This window comes from Watersipora subatra, chromosome 7 (assembly GCF_963576615.1).
Source record: "Watersipora subatra chromosome 7, tzWatSuba1.1, whole genome shotgun sequence".
Lineage (NCBI taxonomy): Eukaryota > Metazoa > Bryozoa > Gymnolaemata > Cheilostomatida > Watersiporidae > Watersipora > Watersipora subatra.
The window spans coordinates 886,138-908,502 of NC_088714.1; the positions used below are offsets into that span (position 1 = coordinate 886,138).

General features: G+C 37.8%; 1 protein-coding gene and 1 long non-coding RNA gene across 2 annotated transcripts; one reads left to right on the top strand and one right to left on the bottom strand.

Annotated features, from left to right (window-relative positions):
• Window positions 1-567: 567 nt before the first annotated feature.
• On the bottom strand, window positions 568-22,132 carry LOC137400516 (kelch-like protein diablo). Its single transcript, XM_068086843.1, has 11 exons — window positions 22,049-22,132; window positions 18,455-18,819; window positions 17,794-17,868; window positions 17,229-17,455; window positions 16,759-16,917; window positions 16,415-16,625; window positions 15,758-15,941; window positions 8,200-8,343; window positions 6,697-6,830; window positions 5,548-5,756; window positions 568-1,130 (listed from the first exon to the last, which is right to left on the bottom strand). The coding sequence occupies exons 2-11, from the start codon at window positions 18,783-18,785 to the stop codon at window positions 939-941; spliced, it is 1,866 nt and encodes a 621-aa protein (XP_067942944.1). The 5' UTR covers window positions 18,786-18,819; window positions 22,049-22,132; the 3' UTR covers window positions 568-938.
• On the top strand, window positions 12,329-13,787 carry LOC137400519 (uncharacterized). The gene is made up of 3 exons (XR_010979264.1): window positions 12,329-12,467; window positions 12,776-12,950; window positions 13,056-13,787. It is a non-coding gene; the product is annotated as an uncharacterized lncRNA (long non-coding RNA).
• Window positions 22,133-22,365: the final 233 nt, after the last annotated feature.

Sequence of the window (22,365 nt, forward strand, 5' to 3'; positions counted from 1 at the left end):
TTAGTATTTGATAGGTTGAGTTGATGTATTGCATAAGTTAGTATTTGATAGGTTGAGTTGATGTATTGCATAAGTTAGTATTTGATAGGGTGAGTTGATGTATTGCATAAGTTAATATTTGATAGGGTGAGTTGATGTATTGCATAAGTTAATATTTGATAGGGTGAGTTGATGTATTGCATAAATTAATATTTAACATGGTGAGTTGATGTATTGCATAAGTTAATATTTGATAGGGTGAGTTGATGTATTGCATAAGTTAGTATTTGATAGGTTGAGTTGATGTATTGCATAAGTTAATATTTGATAGGGTGAGTTGATGTATTGCATAAGTTAGTATTTGATAGGGTGAGTTGATGTATTGCATAAGTTAATATTTGATAGGTTGAGTTGATGTATTGCATAAGTTAGTATTTGATAGGGTGAGTTGATGTATTGCATAAGTTAGTATTTGATAGGGTGAGTTGATGTATTGCATAAGTTAATATTTGATAGGGTGAGTTGATGTATTGCATAAGTTAGTATTTGATAGGGTGAGTTGATGTATTGCATAAGTTAGTATTTGATAGGGTGAGTTGATGTATTGCATACAAATCTGATCATAAAGAGAATAAATATTAAAAATAACATGTGAAAGGATAAAACAACAGTTGGCACCCACCAAAAATAACTATTATCCAACATTATTATCATCTTGGAAAATAAATACAAATTGCAGATCCAGAAAAGGAAAAACAACTCCCGTACCATCCAGCGATATGTACAGAAATGCAGATACACTGGCTATAGGCCAGTGCTGAAAACAGATTATGGGGAGTTGTCATCTCAGAAAAGCCCTTGCAGCCAGCTATGACCGTGACTTACAGACTACCTGTATGAGAAAGTCCTGATATGCGCAAGAGCCGCATTTAATTTAAATACTAAATTATTATTTCCTATCACCATAGTTTCGCTTCATTTTGAGACATTTTGACGACCCCAACCCCTCCACCGAGCCGTCTGTAGTTCATTCCACCACAGAGTTTCCAACAGTTAGAGTCAGGGTCTAGTATTTCTATAGTTTTAAGGTAAGTAGTGCCATCAAATCCACCGATAGCGATAAGCTGACCGTTGACGACACTCAAACCGACCTGCAAAGGATTCATATGACCTCATCATATAATAGAGTAAGTTACCAGGCACTAGAATGAGCTGAAAATCGGAGATGGACAACTACAAACATGACACGGAATTAATCCTAGGTTTATCATCAAGATGCATAACCACCCTGTTTACACTGACACGCAATAGCACTCACAAAAAATTTGGAGAAGACGAAGTGGTACTCAACATTGCCAGCAAGTTTGAAAATAAAGCTGGTGTTACCGAGTTCAGCCATTTGTTCCGGAAGCCGTTTCGTAAGTAGAAAATTTCATGAGAAAACAATTTTATCGGATATATGCCCTAATTTGTTCCACAAAACTAAAAAATAACATTTGTGTAAATTATAAATACATGTAATTGTTAAAGCTTGTGACAGAAACATTTTAGAATTATATGACTACGTAACAAATAGTAGAAGTATATAGAGAAATGTATATAGTACATGTATACATATGAAGACCTCAACGGAAGAACAATCAATGTCACAATTGTTCAAAATTGAGATATAGCCATTTTAAAGTTTACAAACTTTTTTTGGAAAGAATTACAACTTATATCATAGAAACTTTTTAGCTGGTGGTCAATAAGGATGTTACCTGTGAATGTGATCAACAAAGAAGCGGTAGACATAATTTGGGGTGGCACAACATGGCCTAAGTTTAAACCACTACACGGCCATTGATCGATTTACTTTGGAAATCATTGACAACTCTCTATGCATTGTTTTATTAGGTGATAATGTTACAATGTTATAATATTCTAATTTTAAATGCTATATCGCAGTAAAATATGGAGTTTCTACCATTCAAATTTCACGCAAACAAAAATGAACATGTCACAGTACTACTACTACAACTTTTTTAATGTGTCCTGGAAAAACTGCAATATTTTGTTTTGCACACTACACGCTTTTGCACACACTTCTTTTTGCTTATTGGTACTCTTCGAATATTTCCCTTCACTCCCACTGCCTCTGTCCATTGTATCAAGTTATTAACTTTTTCACTGCCATCCATGTAGGCTACAAATTTAGCTATCATCCTACTGCCAGCCATTTTGCTGAAAATTGCAGATGTTTCTTCATGATATGCATACAAATTTTTTCAATTTGAACCTCTATCTAGAACGTTTTTGTAATATATTTTATTTTTACACCCTTGTTAACAAATATTGCAATGAAAAAAATTCAATGTCTCTACACTTTGCGCATTTTTAAAGCTATGTGAAGCTACAATAGCCACGAAGCTAAAGCGATACTCAACAATGTTTTTATTCTCACACAACTATTAATTTCACCACCATTAAAGTCAGTACTGCTACTTGAATTGTCTGTGTAATCACGAAAATCTGAATCTGAATTAGCAATAATGTCATCAACATACGTAATTATCTGTTTGTTAACACGGGCGGCACATACAAAAGCTTACACAAAAAATGTTCGTTTTCAGGTTGGAAATTCTCAAACAAAAATTTGAAATTGCTTCATTGTTTTATGGTAATTTTATAACGAAATCTGACATAATCAGCATGAGCAACTCTATGTTTTCTAACTTGAGAGGTATTTAAGAAAGCTATAATAACACTAAATAGTTCAAACGTCTCAAAGAAAAACGATCGTTATAAGTTGGAAACTCCCAAACAAGTATGGGTTGCTATTGGCTGAAAGTAATCACATGACTGGAAAATGATCGTTGTTGCTGTGTAGCCCTTGGACATTGATCATTTTTGCAAAGAGCTGGTTTATTTTAAGCTGAAACTTTGTCACAGAGACTAAACTTTGTGGCCAGAACTATGCAGAGAAGATAAATCTAGTATTTTAAGAAAATGTGACATTGATCGTCCTTCCGTCGAGGTCTTAATATAGTATATGTATATAGTATAGAGAAATGAGCAGAGATGTTCTAAAGCTTTGAAAATACTCGAGTCATTTCAATTTTCATTAAAAAGTTCACAATTCAATTCCCAATTCATTTGTATTATGTCGTGTAAGAATCGATTGAATTCACTCATTATATGTCGTGTGAGAATCGATTGAATTCACTATTGGTTGCAAAAATATCACAATACAATTCTGATTTCTTTAGCTACCCTAACTTCAATGACTTGATTCAATTCAATTCTCCAAAATATAAAAACTAATTCGCTATCAATTCTTTCAAAAAAATTGACCTGTAAAAAACCTATATCAAAATAACAAAAACCAGAAATCGCTAATTCAGCTCAACCTATCGATTGTTTCTATAACAATTATCAACTAATTCACTAGGGTGGAACCCTAGTGAATTAGTTGATAATTTCACTAGGGTGGAACCCTAGTGAAATTCCACCCTATTTCTTTCGGGTGGAATTGAGTTATACCTACCATTTTGTGCTGGCATACACTCGGTATTTCTGCTGTATTTTTTGAATATTTTTGCTGAAATATTTTTTGCTACTGTAAAAAAACTATCAATGGTTCTTAAAGGTTTAACAAAATTATTAAATGCAATCAAATGATTGCAGACAAAAAGTGTAGGCTTTCATAATGTACATATTCAATATTTCTGAGCCGCAATCGACCAAACACAACTCTAACTGCAGGTCAAGCTAGCCATTCAGTGGTAATATATTGTTTTCAAACCAAACTGGTGGAATTGAGTTATACCTACCTTTTTTCTTCAAAAAAGTATTTCTGCGGTACTCTGCTGTAAAAGCAGAGTTTTTGTAATAAAACTTTAATTTAAAATTTTTTAGAATCAGCAAAAAATTCTGCCCGAGGATCAATGCATTTGGAAAACAAAAGGAATGTTTAATACTTTTGCAGTTTAGTGAAACCGGCTACAAGAAACCGCTATCATTTTTGCAGTTTGTCTGCACAAATGGCAAACACAGTATCTAATATAAAAATGTAGTAGTGAAAAATATCTTTGGCCCAAGATTGAAGAATTTTACTAGCAGAAATACATTTAGGTCATACATTACATAATGTTTACAATATTTTTTGTCACTCATCCAAACGCGAAAATAAAAGAATTTAAACCACGATTTCATGCTGTTTTGTGAGTAAAGGAAAAACTATGTAATGTCACCGGTTTGTTTTTGGCAAAATGTTAACCTAACTTCCTAAGTTTATTGTGGCAAAGTTTTGGATGGATCTGTTAGCACTGCACTTTGCCAACAATTTGTTTGTATAAGTGCAAAGGTGAGGCGTTATAAAGGCTTTTCTGAAGGATGAACAATACATGTATCCACGAGCATTTATATAGCTTATAAATCCGCAAGCGTATTATCAGTATTATCAGTGCGCAGGCAAACCATAAAGCTATACTATATTATGTGTAGTGCATATTATTGACCAATCAAATATACGCAGTGATATCGAGGTCTTGTAAAAATGTGTGCAGGCTGGCAACATTGTACTGCACTGAAATCTTTGCTTTGGCGTACGTCAAGTAACAGATTGGATAACTTAGGACATCTCTGTTCGTAATGGATTTTCCATGAACACAGTAATAAAGGGAAGCATTGGTGCAGTTTGACTCGAGTCATTTTGCTTCTTGAATGTAGAGAATCGAGTCAACTTTTCTATGGCGACAGTAAAGAGTTGATTCAATTCTTACTGGCAAGATGCTCCAAGTCAATATAATTCTACGGTAAGTAAAAGATGCCAGAGAATCAATTCAATGCGTTTCATTTGTGAGATGAGACTCGAGGCTTGCTCGAGCAAGCGTGTTAATTCGAGGGCCCATCTATGAAAATAAGAAAGACTAGGAAAATAAGAAACAAAAACTGCCACCCGATGTTTGCTGTGTTTTTTTACCTGTGGCGTTGGCTGTAAAAACTGCCACCCGGATGTTTGTATTTGTTTACCTGTGGCGTTGGCTGTTTAGGCGAGACGAAGCAAAAACTGTGGGACATCGTATTCTTCATTTTGTTTTGCTCGAAATAAACTTTTTTGAAGAAGGTAATTAAAAAAATTTATTTATGTCAGCGCGAACTGAAAAACTACATCATCATACAGAAAACACAGAACTTGAAGTGCTACATACAAAAGTTGTTTTACTCTGTATGTGATATATGACAACTCCAAATTAGACAATGAACGAAAACAAAAACTTGTTTACTGACTTGTGGTAACAATTGAAACTGCGTGGGACGTGGCTGCGCATCATACCCACAAAAAGGAAATGAGGAAAAACACAAAACCAATGGCCTAAAGTAAAAAATGCCTTTCGTATCTAAAAATATCTTTCGTAAGTCGAAGCAAAGTTTCTACAAAAAACGTTTCTTACTTTGAAAATTTCGAATGTAGCCTCTTTCATAAGGCGAAGATTCCACTGTATTACAGAAACTGAATTTACAGATAAGGCTAGTGGAATACTGTTTTAACCTTAGTTTTTTATACCTACATCTGATGGAACTCACCCCACTGCGTCTAGATGTCATGGCTACAACTGGTTGCCAAGCGTTTGTTTGTGGATTGTACCTCTCAGCACTGCTCAATTCTGAGGAGTCGTCTCTCCCACCCACAGCATATATCATATTATTATAGACCGCTACTCCCAGGTGTTTCCGATGGGTGCCCATTGAAGAAACTTTGGTCCACGAGTTCGAGTGTGGGTCATATCGTTCAACTGCAAGCACACACCAGCAATGTGAGGTCTCACTATTTTCACTACTCGATAAGGTAGAAGTAACATACATTCTGTGGCAGTGTCTCGAAACCAAAACTGTAGGAGCCAATTCATGAGGTTATATTAATCAATTGATAGCCAATGTTGATAATTTCGAAGTTGTCATTCATGGTTAAAATGCAACAAACTCACACAAAGTTTATTATAGTGCTTTAGACTCACACAGAGTTTATTATAGTGCGTTAGACTCACACAGAGTTTATATTGCTTTAGACTCACACAAAGCTTACTATAGTGCTTTACACTCACACAAAGTTTACTATATTGCTTTAGACTTACACAGAGTTTACTATATTGCTTTAGACTTACACAGAGTTTACTATATTGCTTTAGACTTACACAGATTTTACTATATTGCTTTAGACTTACACGGAGTTTACTATATTCCTTTGGACTCACACAGAGTTTACTATATTGCTTTAGACTTACACAGAGTTTACTATATCGTTTTAGGCTCACACAAAGTTTACTATATTGCTTTAGACTTACACAGAGTTTACTATATCGTTTTAGGCTCACACAAAGTTTACTATATTGCTTTAAACTCACACAGAGTTTACTATATTGCTTTACACTCGCACAGAGTTTACTATATTGCTTTACACTCGCACAGAGTTTACTATATTGCTTTACACTCGCACAGAGTTTACTATATTGCTTTACACTCGCACAGAGTTTACTATATTGCTTTACACTCACACAGAGTTTACTATATTGCTTTAGACTCGCACAGAGTTTACTATATTGCTTTACACTCGCACAGAGTTTACTATATTGCTTTAGACACACACAGAGTTTACTATATTGCTTTACACTCACACAGAGTTTACTATATTGCTTTAGACTTACACAGATTTCGGAGTCCAGCAACATATCTCACCTGTGTTCAAGGGTGACTGTCCATCTGATCCACCGACTGCATACAGGAAACCAGCTAGCACAGCCACACCCACTCCCAGTCGTCGACTGTTCATTGGTGCTATCTTTGACCAACAATTGAACTGGGGGTCATACCTGACAACGGTATGTGAAGTTAAAGCGCTTGCAAGTAAATACGCAGGTAAACACAAATTCCCAAAATGCAGACCAGATGAAGACAGAACTCGCTCGCAAAGATATGCTAACCTTTCTGTGCAGCCGGCCTCACCTATTTGCTGCCGGCCTCACCTATTTGCTGTCGGCCTCACCTATTTGCTGCTGGCCTCACCTATTTGCTGCCGGCCTCACCTATTTGCTGTCGGCCTGACCTATTTGCTGCCGGCCTCACCTATTTGCTGCCTACTAGAACCACTAGTATTACGTTGCTCACTAAAAAGGGGCTCCGATGAACAACTCTACAGCATCACAAATAATATGAGCTAACACCAATAGCTATGTTGCCGTCCAGAGTGGCCGAATGAAATAGCATGAGCTAACAGCAACAGCTGTGTTGCCGTCCAGAGTGGCCGAATGAAATAGCATGAGCTAACAGCAACAGCTATGTTGCCGTCCAGAGTGGCCAAATGAAATAGCATGAGCTAACACCAATAGCTATGTTGCCGTCAAAAATGGCCAAATGAAATAGCATGAGCTAACACCAACAGCTATGTTGCCGTCCAGAGTGGCCGAATGAAATAGCATGAGCTAACAGCAACAGCTATGTTGCCATCCAAAGTGGCCGAATGAAATAGCATGAGCTAACACCAACAGCTATGTTGCCGTCCAAAGTGGCCAAATGAAATAGCATGAGCTAACACCAACAGCTATGTTGCCGTCCAAAGTGGCCGAATGAAATAGCATGAGCTAACACCAACAGCTATGTTGCCGTCCAGAGTGGCCGAATGAAATAGCATGAGCTAACAGCAACAGCTATGTTGCCATCCAAAGTGGCCGAATGAAATAGCATGAGCTAACACCAACAGCTATGTTGCCGTCCAGAGTGGCCAAATGAAATAGCATGAGCTAACACCAACAGCTATGTTGCCGTCCAGAGTGGCCAAATGAAATAGCATGAGCCAACACCAATAGCTATGTTGCCGTCCAAAGTGGCCGAATGAAATAGCATGAGCTAACACAAACAGCTATGTTGCCGTCCAAAGTGGCCGAATGAAATAGCATGAGCTAACACCAACAACTATGTTGCCGTCCAAAGTGGCCGAATGAAATAGCATGAGCTAACACCAACAGCTATGTTGCCGTCCAAAGTGGCCGAATGAAATAACATGAGCTAACACCAATAGCTATGTTGCCGTCCAGAGTGGCCGAATGAAATAGCATGAGCCAACACCAACAGCTATGTTGCCGTCCAGAGTGGCCAAATGAAATAGCATGAGCTAACACCAACAGCTATGTTGCCGTCCAAAGTGGCCGAATGAAATAGCACAAAATACTGAAAGAGGCTTACCGCTCCACATAGTTGAGGCAGGACACACCGTCTTGGCCACCACAAGCGTACAAGTATCCTTCAAGCACTGCCACTCCAACACTGGTGCGGCAGGAAGATGTGGGTGCTACATCACAACTCCATCTGTTCATCTGCGGGTCGTATCTGTAACATTGAGAAAGACATGGAGTAAAAAGACTGTTGCACATAGCAAAATATCAGCCTTATTTGCGAAATTCACAACACCGGCAGCATCAACACCGGCAGCATCAATACCGGCAGCATTAATAACGTCAGCGTTAACAATGGCAGCATTAAGAACTACATTCAAACATACTTATTTAAATTGAATTCTCAGTTTTTACTTGTTTTTATGCAACTCGTCTCTTTTTATCTGATCTCCTTCCAAATAAAACTAGTTTGTACAGTGCGCCCTCAGGATACGATATACAGTGCGCCCTCAGAATACGATATACAGTGCACCCTCGGGATACGATATACAGTGCACCCTCAGGATACGATATACAGTGCACTTTCAGGATACGATGTACAGTGCACCCTCAGGATACAATATACAGTGCGCCCTCAGAATACGATATATAGTGCACCCTCAGGATACGATATACAGTGCGCCCTCAGGATACGATATACAGTGCACCCTCAGGATACGATATACAGTGCACCCTCGGGATACGATATACAGTGCACCCTCAGGATATGATATACAGTGCACCCTCAGGATATGATATACAGTGCACCCTCAGGATACGATATACAGTGCACCCTCAGGATACGATGTACAGTGCACCCTCAGGGTACGATGTACAGTGCACCCTCAGGATACGATATACAGTGCGCCCTCAGAATACGATATACAGTGCACCCTCAAGATACGATATACAGTGCGCCCTCAGGATACGATATACAGTGCACCCTCGGGATACGATATACAGTGCACCCTCAGGATATGATATACAGTGCACCCTCAGGATATGATATACAGTGCACCCTCAGGATACGATATACAGTGCACCCTCAGGATACGATGTACAGTGCACCCTCAGGGTACGATGTACAGTGCACCCTCAGGATACGATATACAGTGCGCCCTCAGAATACGATATACAGTGCGCCCTCAGGATACGATATACAGTGCACCCTCAGGATACGATATACAGTGCGCCCTCAGAATACGATATACAGTGCACCCTCAAGATACGATATACAGTGCGCCCTCAGGATACGATATACAGTGTACCCTCAGGATACGATATACAGTGCACCCTCGGGATACGATATACAGTGCACCCTCAGGATATGATATACAGTGCACCCTCAGGATATGATATACAGTGCACCCTCAGGATACAATATACAGTACACCCTCAGGATACGACATACAGTGCGCCCTCAGGATACGATATACAGTGCAACCTCAGGCTACGATATACAGTGCATCCTCGGGATACGATATACAGTGCACCCTCAGGATACGATATACAGCGCACCATCGAGATACGATATACAGTGCACCCTCAGGATACGATATACAGTGCACCTTCAGGATATGATGTACAATGCACCCTCAGAATACGATATACAATGCACCCTCAGAATACGACATACAGTGCTTTAAGGATACGATTACCCTGTTATACGATTTTTTCACATTACGAAGTGGAACATGATGATTTTTCCACCTCGCCTTGCGAATCTTTTTTCACCTTACAATATCAACAAGATTTTTGCCTGCGTTCAAATGTGGCAGTTGGTGTGCTTATTACATACGTCGAAATAACAAAGACACCGAAATTCTGTTTGCCAAAAATTATTCACAACGCAGAAAGGAGACACGATAACTGATTTCTCAGCTCTGCATTTCTCGTGTGAAAAACTGATATTTTCTCTTGCGAATCAGTAAAAAAAGTTGGAGTTGTGATCCCTTCAAACAAACAGTGGCCAAACAATTTCTCTTAAACTGTTAACAACAATCCACTTAATTACGTATTAAACAGAACATTTTCGAGAACAACATCGCTTTTGCTTTTTGGCAAATTAAATTAAAAAAGGTTTCAATGAGGTTGGCTAAAAGTTAAAGCGAGAACGAAGCCGGAATCTGATAAAAGTTTAGTAAAAAGTTAAAGTTCAGTAAAATAATTAAAAATACTAAAACTTGGCTTTAAGTGTGTGTGTGTTTAGTAAGCCGAACTTATTTAAAGTGAATTCAAAGTTTATGTAAATATATACGTCTGTCCTGAAGGTAAGAGCTTACATTAATGCAGATTGTTAACATTAATGCAGATTGTTAACACGTTACAGATGCTACATCTTAATACAAGTCATAACCAATAAATACACTAAATATAATAAGGTTACTGTAGGTAACTCTAGTTACTAAGGTTAACTTACTACAGTCAAACATGGATAACTCGTCCACGGATAGCTCGAACACATGGTTAATTCGAACATTTCCTTTGGTCCGTTCCCACGTAATGATAAATTGCTATAGATAACTCGAACTCAACACTGTTAATTCGAACTGTTTTTTTGCCCAACGGCTACCGAAACGGTTGTTATCGCTTTAGAAAATCACTTTATTCAAAGCCATAGAGGTAAACTTCATCTTTTCGTAATTCATAAGCGTCGTTATTACCACCATCGGCAAAATATTTTTGTCAACGACTTTTCTAAAAGTTTGGTGAAATTTGATTTATACTGCGATACGATGAATAGCACGGGCTAGCCGGGTCACGCGCGCAAGGATTTTCACCACACACATACAAAACAAAAATCGCATGTTGTTTTGTATGTGCGTGGCGAAAATCCTTGAGTGCGTGACCCAGCTAGCCCGTGATGAAGTTTTCCGACGTTGATTCCGTGTTGAATCAACGTCGGAATGTTGAATGTTTAAAACGTCTTAAAATTGTTGTAATACATTGTCTGAGCTACAAAAAACTATTCATCGTTTGACCTAAACACAGAATACGTGTGTACATTCAATAAGTATCTATTAAAAAAGCGTGAGTGATATAGAATGTACCGTAAAACCTCGTAAAACTTCTAATTGAACTGCCTCGGAGTGTTGCTCTCAACGAATCCCAGGTAAAGTAAGGTAATCTGCATAAACTTCAAGAAAAAACGGCAAAATTGATCGTGGGTAAAACCCTAGCCTGTCTTGACAAGCTGTCGTTTTTGCGTAGTTGTCTCCCCGTCGAGCAGCGAGCAACAACAGCTTGTCACAAGACGTACTGCACCTGATGCATCAGGTGCACTCATAGAGAGTTGTCCTTTTCCGTCTATGTGGTTAAAGCATCAGACTTGTAAGGCCGGCGGCATACTTTCGGCACATTAGCATGGCTTGACCTCTTAAAATGTTGTGGCATTAGCGATAGTAGTTGTATGAGAGAGATATTGCGAGCCACAGATCCCAAAATCAAACGGGCTTACTTTGACAATGGTTCGATATACGAGTAAGGTTCTGGGTTACATAACATTTGTAATTACATGTGGCTTGCGCGTTGGATGGAAATTCCCGATGGTTAGTTAGGAATGTCGTCAGCTGGCTCTACCAGTGTCGTATAGGGAGAGTTACGTCATTTTCGAGAGTTCCAAACAAACTTGCTTTGCTATACATGTATGAAGTTCTGTTGAAAATTAAGGTGCCGAATCAGAAACACGACTTATACACAGTCAAATCACCATTTTTTTAGCCTTTTTATATACCACAAAGATCGTCAGAATTTTCTGATTTTTTCATGTATAACATGAAGAACTTATATGTGGTTAGTTAGATTTACACCAGGCTAAACGCAAAATTCCGTTTATCTGACAGCATGGAGTTATTTCGATCTTTGCGTCAACACTTTTCCCCTTAATTTTTTATAATTTGAAATCTAATTGTGTTTTAAGCAGCATCTTCGTCATAATGGTTAATTGTTGGGCTGTGAGATACTCAGGCAGATCAGAGTTAGGCTTACAGGTTTTCAGTTCTCAAAAGATCCTAAAAGAAGGAATGCATGGATTGTTATAGTGGGCAGGTAAGATTCACGTTGTTTTTAGTGATTGTATAGATTTAGATATTACTATTAATTTAATGTTTAACTGATTAGTAGGAAAGCTAAATATGGTTGTAGACTATTATTCACAGCCATGGCTGGCCTATGTGAACGGAGTAATTTTTTATTATTTTATTTAAACAGTGTCGATGTGAAAATTACAGGTTGGATTATGGAAGTAGCAAAAGGAATCCAAAACTTCTGCGGCAAACTGTTTCTTCTAAACTTTGTGAGGTTAGCCAAAATATAATATAAAACTATCTTGTTATACGTATATCGGTTTTTAAACCATATTGGTATTCTTATTGTCATTGTAATTATTGCTGTTAGTTGCTAGAATACATTTTATAATTATCATAAATGCTATTCATAAGTTTAGTTGTTTGTATAGTACCACTATTGTTTTTTGTCATGTTTTTTTATTGGTATATTACCAAAGTTTTCTTATCTGTTGTATTGCTTTGCATTTGTGTTATTATTGAAGTTAATAAAAATAGCATATAGTATTTTGCATATTGCATTTACAAGCTTCTTTTATTTAGGCTGCGAGTATGGATGAGAGGGGTCGACAGTGTTGCCTTGTGTTGGATGAGATGGAGATTACTGAAGCCCTTGAGTATGATGCTAGCAACAGCTCCGTAATAGGAGGAGTGACATTACCTGGCCATAGTGGCCTTGCTAGTCATAGTTTAGTGGTTATGTTAGGAGGTTGGTGAGGTTAGTTTCTTGTTTATTTCATTTATTACTTTCTTTTTTGTGTCTGCAGTTTTACCACTAATATTACATGTACTTTGAATCCAAGTGTTGGCTGTATCTTCGCAGGAATTACTGAAATATGGAAACAAATTATCGCATTCCATCTCACTGGTAAATCTATTTCCGGGACAGTCTAGTTTCTCTTATTATTGATGTCATAACACATGCAAGCGGTATTGGTCTGAAAGTTGTTGCTGTTACTTCAGACACGGGGTCAAGCATCCAAGCGATTTGAAAGATTGATATTGATATGCCATTTATATTGAATATTGATATGCCACGTCAACTGCCCACTTGTCATCCTATATTGCAGAAACTAGTGAGGAAGTTTGTGAATGTTAGACTTCATATTTTATGTCAAAAACATACCTCCACCTCACAGTCAGTGCAGTTTGGTAGCAAAAGCATGGCCATGTGAACATTAGCTCAGAATATTCATCAGTTGTTGACATCAGTGTTGTTGAAATTTGATGCTTTCTGTATTTTTACTGTACTCATTCTTGTTGACTAGTATAATATGTATATATGTTATAAACATGTGTAAGTCAGCCATTGCACACAAAATACTACTTTGGCGTACCTTATTATAGTACTAGTACTGTAACAGCTTAGCTTCTTTGACTTGTTTATTCGAAGTTAATAATTTGTTATTGCAACATTACTATGGAAGATTTTCTATGTAGTTTAATATGCCCTTTTAGTATTAAGTTTTATTATAGAAAGCTGTTCAATTTTTATGTTGTACTTCATACTTCTTGCACGTTTAATTAAAATCATTGTCCGTAATAAATTTGCGGTTGGCCATTAATTTGCATAAAACAAGCCTGTTTATAATTTTTATGAACAATAAATTGGCAAGTGATATATATATGAGCAATATTTATTGTGGTAATCAATAGTCATATTTTACAATATATTTTCCACAAGGTACCACGGCAAGTAAACTAACTAAAAAGCGGTGTACAACAAAAAAATAAAAAGGACCGCAAAGAAACTATAGTCTAACTAAAAAACTAGTGAATAGTCTAATTAATATAATAATATTAGAACTGAATGCATAAAATATGTAGAACACAAGCTTGAGGATTGATATGAGTATTGTTTAAACAAAAAGTGGACAAATAATAGCTCAGTGAAAATAGTATACAAATATATGACAAGTTTTCTAGTCATGAAAACAAAGTGTAATATGAAATGGTTAAAATAGGTAAGGCTATATGGTGAATGGTATTATTGGTCAGAGGATAGTAGGTGTAGTTTGAGTTTTGTTTTAAAAGATTGCAGAGGAAGAGTTCTTAAATGAGTGCAGTGATGGTATTATAAATATAATTATCATTGTGAATACATTAAATTGTTTGTTTGGCCGCCCAAAGTTGTGAAATTGCAAGTACACACAATTTAGCTAAAACATTCTAGTGCAGATAATAGGAGTTATTTACTATGAAGCTCGAGCGCTAATAATTAGTAAACTGTAGTTGGAAATTCCAAGTGAATGAGTTTAGACTGCAATTCTCAGTACTCAGCCGCCGAAAATTACTAAAAGGTTGGGGGCGGTTCAGCCACCCTAGCAAATACGGGCCTGCTACCACTACCACTAATAGAGCCAGCTGACGACTTTCCTAACTAACCATCGATAATTTCCATCCAACGCGCAAGCCACATGTAATTACAAATGTTATGTAACCCAGAACCTTACTCGCATATCGAATCGTTGTCAAAGTAAGCCCGTTTGATTTTGGGATCTGTGGCTCGCAATATCTCTCTCATACAACTACTATCGCTAATGCCACAACATTTTAAGAGGTCAAGCCATGCTAATGTGCCGAAAGTATGCCGCCAGCCTTACAAGTCTGATGCTTTAACCACATAGACGGAAGAGGACAACTCTCTATGAGTGCACCTGATGCATCAGGTGCAGTACGTCTTGTGACAAGCTGTTGTTGCTCGCTGCTCGACGGGGAGACAACTACGCAAAAACAACAGCTTGTCAAGACAGGCTAGTAAAACCCCAAAAGAAAAAAATGTCTTTTCTTTTGAGCATTTCAACAACGATCAAGTTTTGCCAATGTCAATCTGAAAAACGTCCTGGCAATAACATCACCTCAAACAACAAACCAATCTCAAGTGATAGAAAAATCTCTATACTTTTTCATGAAAACGTTTTAAACTTTACATTAGAAGCATTTAATTTGAAACAAGCCATTTGTGCTTTTGATTTATATTATAGTTTGTATATGTACATGTATCTACTAATAAATAAGTAAATATATGGACTTGTGACAGTGCTCTGATAACTTGAACGCTCTGATAATTCGAACACTTTTGCTCGGTCCCTTGAAGTTCGAGTTATCCATGTTTGACTGTATTTCGTTACTAACTTGTAATATATAGAGTACTTGTATAAAATTATGATGATTTTTACCAAGGAATGTATGCCAACCTTGGAACGGATTAAAATTGTGCTACTGAGTTTCGAGAGTTTGCTACACCTTATGACTTGATGTATGTAGAGTTACATCCATATGTAATATAAATAGTTAGAAAGTTGTACCAATTGTACATTACAATTACACCAATAATACCAATAATAATACTGTACCGAGTCAAGAACAAGCTAAGCTAAAGATCTCTCTTTACAATTCAAACCAATCTGTTGATGGCGAGTCAGAAGATTGGCTTGACTACCAAAGTTGATTTGGTGAATAATTTCAGATTTTTCCAGAATGCAAAATGGTAGTAGGAACAGAAAGACCAAAAGCAATCCTCACCGTTCGATAGAATTCAGATAGCTTTGTCCATCATGGCCGCCGACAGCGTAGAGGAGGTCATTTAGGACAGCGACACCCACACCGCAGCGTCTTTTGTTCATAGAAGCCACCATCCGCCACTCATTAGCCGCAGGATCATATTTCTCCACACTGTTGATGGCATCACCAGAACACCAGCCACCCACTGTCAAAAAACAAACACTACAAATATAAAGAGCGAGCAAAGCACTGGGAGAATGTGATGTCATCAAATATCTTCAATGAACCGACCTGTGCAACAACCATGTAAGTCAGACAGCCAATCACAAATTTCAATTTACTAACTGAGTTGAGATCGTACCAGATTTCTACACAGCTAATGATTAACAACACAGCGATGAACAGCGATTTGGTAGAATAGTCTAGCACCTAAGTATGTCTGGCTCTGTCGGTATGCTAGAGTAGGCTAAATTGCACCAGTAGAGGTCAAGGTTACAGACCTGGCATCACTCTGTAAAGCAGATGAAAGCTGAATCCCCAAATGGTGCATATAGGCAAACAATGAGCGTGATTGATCCAGATAACCATCGAGTGTGTGGCAAACAGCTATCAGCTAGCGTACCGATCCAAACATACATGTCGGACTAATGGCTAGCAAACAGACTCTAAGAGACCCACCCGCAAACAGAACCTCCCCACACTTGATGGGCTTCCTCGGTCGAGTTCGTGGGCCCTGCATAGACGACCTGTCTTGAGGAAGAAGGAGGTAATTCTTTGCCTCATCCACAAGGTCTCTGCATGACTCATCTGATTTGATGAGGAGGTCGGTACCGACGGTTCCGACGAGGAACTTGGGTTGCATCTGAGGAAACCTGACATGCTGGAGCACCTGCAAGAGGATGAACCAATCACAACATTACCTCAATATAAGCAGCGTGCATTTGCTCTCCGTTCAATGAGCCATCAACTCTGTCAGCAATAGAAAGAATAATATGGACTTTGTTGAGATAGTCAGTTCCTACCATAGACAAGTGGAGTTTCCTATCTTCAAGACTGTGTTTAACCCACGCCATAGCTGCGACGTACACCTGTTCCTCATTCTGTACGTTTAGCTCTTCACTCGATATGATGTCTATTAGCTGATTGACAGGAAGTAACATGAACTCTTCACTATCCATTACCTGGCAACACAAAAAATAAACAGTTTGTCAGATTTGCAAAAGGGGCATAGAGATTATCAGAGTTTCGACTCATCAAATGAATAGAATATCAGCTTTTTACACTTGTCTCTATATAGCGTAACTTCTATAGTATAGACACAAACAAGATAATTCCTATGGTATAGTCATGAATAAGATAACTCGTGTAGGGAAGCCATAAATAAGACAACTCCTATAGCACACCTCCTGAAGCAACTATTATAGAACAAGTGTTGGATCACCTCGGAGGTGATCCAACACTTGTTAAGGATGTTCTCAGTGTTTCAACTCACGTCACTGAAATGGTTCTGAGTAAATTTGTCGGCGGCTCGCAGGAGCTCAAGACAAGCGTGAGTGTCAGCGAATGCCCGTATGCCAAGAACATTGGACGGGGCCAACTGCTGCTTGAGAAACTCGCAGCAAATGTTTTGAATCTCTGTGAGGTGAAGTATACATGCTGCCGGCAGCAGTGTCTGTACATTAGATTCCTCCACTATTACATGGGCCGTATAACAGAAATCTGCAACAGGTGTAGAAAACAGTACGCAACAGAACATATAGAGAAAGTCTATCACTAAAATCAAAAAGAACTAGCCAATCGCAGCTGGTAATCAAGAAAATGAAGCATCGTTCATGTGATTTTGCCCTAAAATGAACATGACATCGCATGTCATGTCTGGCTTTGTCATTACCACTAGCTAAACAATCTTCATAACCTATAACTAGCTGCATGGGAATTATCCACTCTCACAAGTCTTCCACCTGTGAGCATCCCCTATTACTGTCATGTAAGATGGTCTTAGTGAGCATATGTCGCTAGTCAACTAGAAAGTGATGAGTTGACGACTCCCAACTCACCAATCAGTGTCTGTAGAGCCATCTCATCCACATCTTTAATGGTTATCTCTGTCTGCTTGCTCTCAGCAAGTTCACCTGTCACATAAACCTTGATGTACATGCAGCACAACTACCACAAAAATGCTGCAGCAGTAAGTTCTCCTGCCACAGTTCTCTAGACAACTTACGCATGTGTACTGTCAAAGTAAGAACACTGATCCTACAGATTGCAGTGAGATGGCTATGTGGGGTCAGTAACACTGATTGTAGGTAACATAATTTGACTAAGGCAGCATCATGCCTGATGCAACCTGACAATGAAAAGGAGCCACACACTTCGCGTAGTATTTATGTGAGCAATCTCTCGAAGGTCAACAGTGATGTCTACTTAATTTACTGCAAGCAGAGGCTGCCCAAGTCTTTTTTAGAGCAATGTTGTACAATGTAGCAATGTTGACTCTGTGACCTTGGTTGAACATAACTGACTTCAGTGGCAAAAAAACCTTGACAACATGCCTAGTGGCAGAGAGCATTTTCAAAGTCCAATGCCATTTCTAATACCACTGATGGCCTGCTTGGGAATTGAACCGCAACCTAGTGTTTTCAGATCAGACGCTCTAAACCACTAGGCCGCGGCTTCTCCCTACTAACAACATAAGTTAAGAGAAATAATAGGCAGTACCTGTGAACATGGCCCGGAAGTAAGGGCTACAAGCGGATAGGACAACCTTGTGGGCTGGTATTCTATGTGTGCCTACGCATATCGTCACGTCGCATAGCTCATGTCGTTTATATAGCAAGCACATCGACTCTAGGAAATGTCTTGGGTGTTTATCTGATGTGTATGATAAGTGACCCATTCCACGAGAAGGACTAGAGTCTCCAGTTCGTGTGAAACTAGGCCGGTCTCCCAGTAGCATACTATATGACAGGTTTAAACCGACACTGCTGCTAGTTAAGTCATTTGACGCTTGTGCTGATGCTGTCACATCTATGTTCATAGATTTTCTCATTATAGATGGCTCTATGGCTCACTGCGCATACACTCTGCAATGTAACACCACCACTAGTCTTTAAAAAAGTGGCAAACCTGTATTACTAATAATGATGGTACTATAAAGTGATACCCTATACTTCAAATACAGATCAGCTAGATAATCAGTGTCAGGAATAGCACAGCAAGTGATAAAACGTTTGGTGTTCTACAACAAATTAGTTCTAATTGGTCCATTGCTTGTTTCTGTTTACAATTCATGAGAATTTCTTTGCTATGACCAATGACTGTTTCACATATATGAATCAGATTATAGAATGGACTGTGAATTTATGACATCATCTTTGAGAATTGTGCAGAAGATAATATTTTACGTAGTTGATCGAAAGTTTTCTGGTTAGCCTGGCAAATACTCCAAGCTGCCACCCACATTTAGATAACGATAAGTTTAACTTTGGCAGCTAAATGAGATGGAGTTGACGCAAAAGGTAATATGAAACTACTGGCACCTATGACTGTCTCAAAAGATATACTCCAGCCAACCAAATAATGGGAAAAATAGCTGCAACCAACTACCATAAGACCAGAGAGAAAAGCTTACATACAAATAAAAAATACTCATAGAGCATACAAAAGAGTGGGTAAGCCTAGAAGTGTGCTCCAATTCATCATGAATGAACTTCAATTGTAAAGGAAATTTTACTTGATACTGACTGTAGATAGTATGTAACATACATAGATAGTACTGACTGTAGGTAGTATGTAACATACATAGTTAGTACTGACTGTAGGTAGTATGTAACATACATAGATAGTACTGACTGTAGGTAGTATGTAACATACATAGATAGTACTAACTGTAGGTAGTAAGCAACATACGTAGATAGTACTGACTGTAGATAGTATGTAACATATGTAGATAGTACTGACTGTAGGTAGTATGTAACATACATAGATAGTACTAACTGTAGATAGTATGCAACATACATAGATAGTACTAACTGTAGGTAGTAGGTAACATACATAGATAGTACTGACTGTAGGTCGTATGTCATATGTAGATAGTACTGACTGTAGATAGTATGTAACATATGTAGATAGTACTAACTGTAGATAGTATGTAACATATGTAAATACTACTGACTGTAGGTAGTAGGTAACATATGTAGATAGTACAAACTGTAGGTAGTAGGTAACATATGTAGATAGTACTGACTGTAGGTCATATGTAACATATGTAGATAATACTGACTGTAGATATCAGGTAACATTTGTAGATAATATTGAGTGTACGTCACTTCCATTTTTATTGCAGACGTGTTCTGTCAATACTAGGCCTAAATCCTGATAGAGATTAACAAAATTATTCAACTTTCGGCATTTTGGAAATTGGGAAAGCTAATGAAAACCATAAGATACCAGCACAAATATCCAGAACTCTTAGCCTGCTGTCTACAGACATCAAGCTAAGTGTGCTGAATCGTCATGTATACTCCTTCCTTTTATATAGCAGTGGGTGTTGGACATTTACTCAGATGGAAGGAAGAATGGAAGCAGTAGAAGTGAGGTTCCTAAGGTGAATGTTTCAAATATTTTGGACGGATAACATTACAAATTTAGAAGTATTAAGAAGAACAGAGAGAAAAAGGAACTTGGTGAAAACAATCAGAAAAAGACAGCGGGAGTTTTTTTAGGCACAGAATACAAAAGGAGTATCTGAAGAACTTGACGGTAACAGGAAAAATTGAAAGAAAACAGAGCAGGGGCAGACAGCGGTTGGCCTACTTGGGAAGCTGAAGCAATTGGATGGCGACTCAACTACCAGAAAGAGAGAAAGCAGAGGTATCAGAGCAAGCATTGTTAAAAAGAACAAGGGATAGGAAGTGGTGAAGAGCCATGATTGTCCACGACCTCGCAGGACATGACACTTAGAGAAAGAACAAATCGATATCGAAAGTCTCCACTGTGAGATTGAGTGCAAGAAGTTTTCGAAGTAAAATAAACCGCTATTGTAGTATGTATCCTCACTCAAAGCAACTGCCTTATGTGGCGTAATAGACTTATTCTATGCAATACAAAAGTATCTCAAATAGCACACTTTTATACACTGTTGTATATATGCGTGCTTGTATTATGACGATCTAAATGAGGTCTGAGGGTCGTGCGTTTTTCCGGTGGAGCCCAACATGGCGCTAGGCGTGTGAAACAAAATATAATCCTGTTATCCAATGCTTTGACGCTTATCTTGCTCACATCAACACCATAACGACACATACACCAGACCTAATAATACAATCCCAGAGTTGCTTCTCTATTATTCTACAATTCAAAATACAAGTTGTTGAACTAAAAATATACTTTCTTTGATAAATTAACCATATAATAATGAGTTATTAGTTATTAGCGATCTCAGATTTATTTTGCAGTTAGTATACGGTGGGTTTAATTAGTTTAGACTGATTGAAAAAAAAACATGTTGGGTTGTCTCATGACTCATTTACCTCAAACAACTCTTAAAACAAAGGATTTTCATAGAATTCAATATATGAAGTAGAATGCAGCAGGCTGCAGAGAATCATTTGCACAGTCATGAAGGGTAATTAATTAAGACCTATTAATAATTGGATATGATTCATATATCACGCGTGAAAAAGTGCAAAGAATTTTCATACTTAGTTATAGATAAAGTAAAATTTATTTAGCTTACAAATGACATTTATCCACACTTCACAAAGTTACTTGTTGGAACTATTAGCGATGTATAATTTGAGATCATCTTAAATAGATGCTGCACTCTAGTAGCAAATCTAATTTTTTTAGCAAACATTGTAACAAGAAAAAAATTGGTGCTCATGTTAACAATTTTGAACAAGTTCTAGTTCTAAAAATATGCGTAGAAGCATCAATATGAGAAACAGGTGTTTATAGCTGAAAAAAATGCACAAGGTTTGTCACGTTAACTTTGTTTTTGAACCAACAAAAATTGCTTTCAACATGCTACTGAAAATAGCAAATAAAAGGTTTAACGTCTTATTCAAACAACTAGTGTACGACTGTTATTAGACTCTCCTCTCCGGACTTGTCTGATCTTCCCATTAGCGAATCGTAGCGATATTATTTCAGATAAGTTAGACACATTGAAGTACAAAACTTTTTACAAGCTGACTAAAGATTTATAATATCAAGGCGCACCGCTCATTCTATCCTAATGCGTGCTAAAGAAAAAGTTTAAGTAAGAGTAAGGTGTTTCTGTAGATATAGGCAAAATTATTTAACGTTTACCACTAATAATATAGCTAGTGTGTGATCTAATGGTCCATCTGGCCTCTTGGCAAAGATGAGCAAGTTTTACAATACTACCCGTATTGTAAAATGGAGTTTCTCAATAGATGTCACAACCGCAATTTGTACTTGCATGATCTCAGGCTTTGTCATGACATCTCCGCACCAGATTTTCGTTTTTCCAGTTATTCAGAGGGAGACAATTACTTCACGTTTATTCCTAACAAAATATTTTATGTATTAAAATTGAATAATTGTTAATTTTTGTTAAATATATTGTTAGTTGTCATACAATTACTTAAATAAACGTCTGCTAT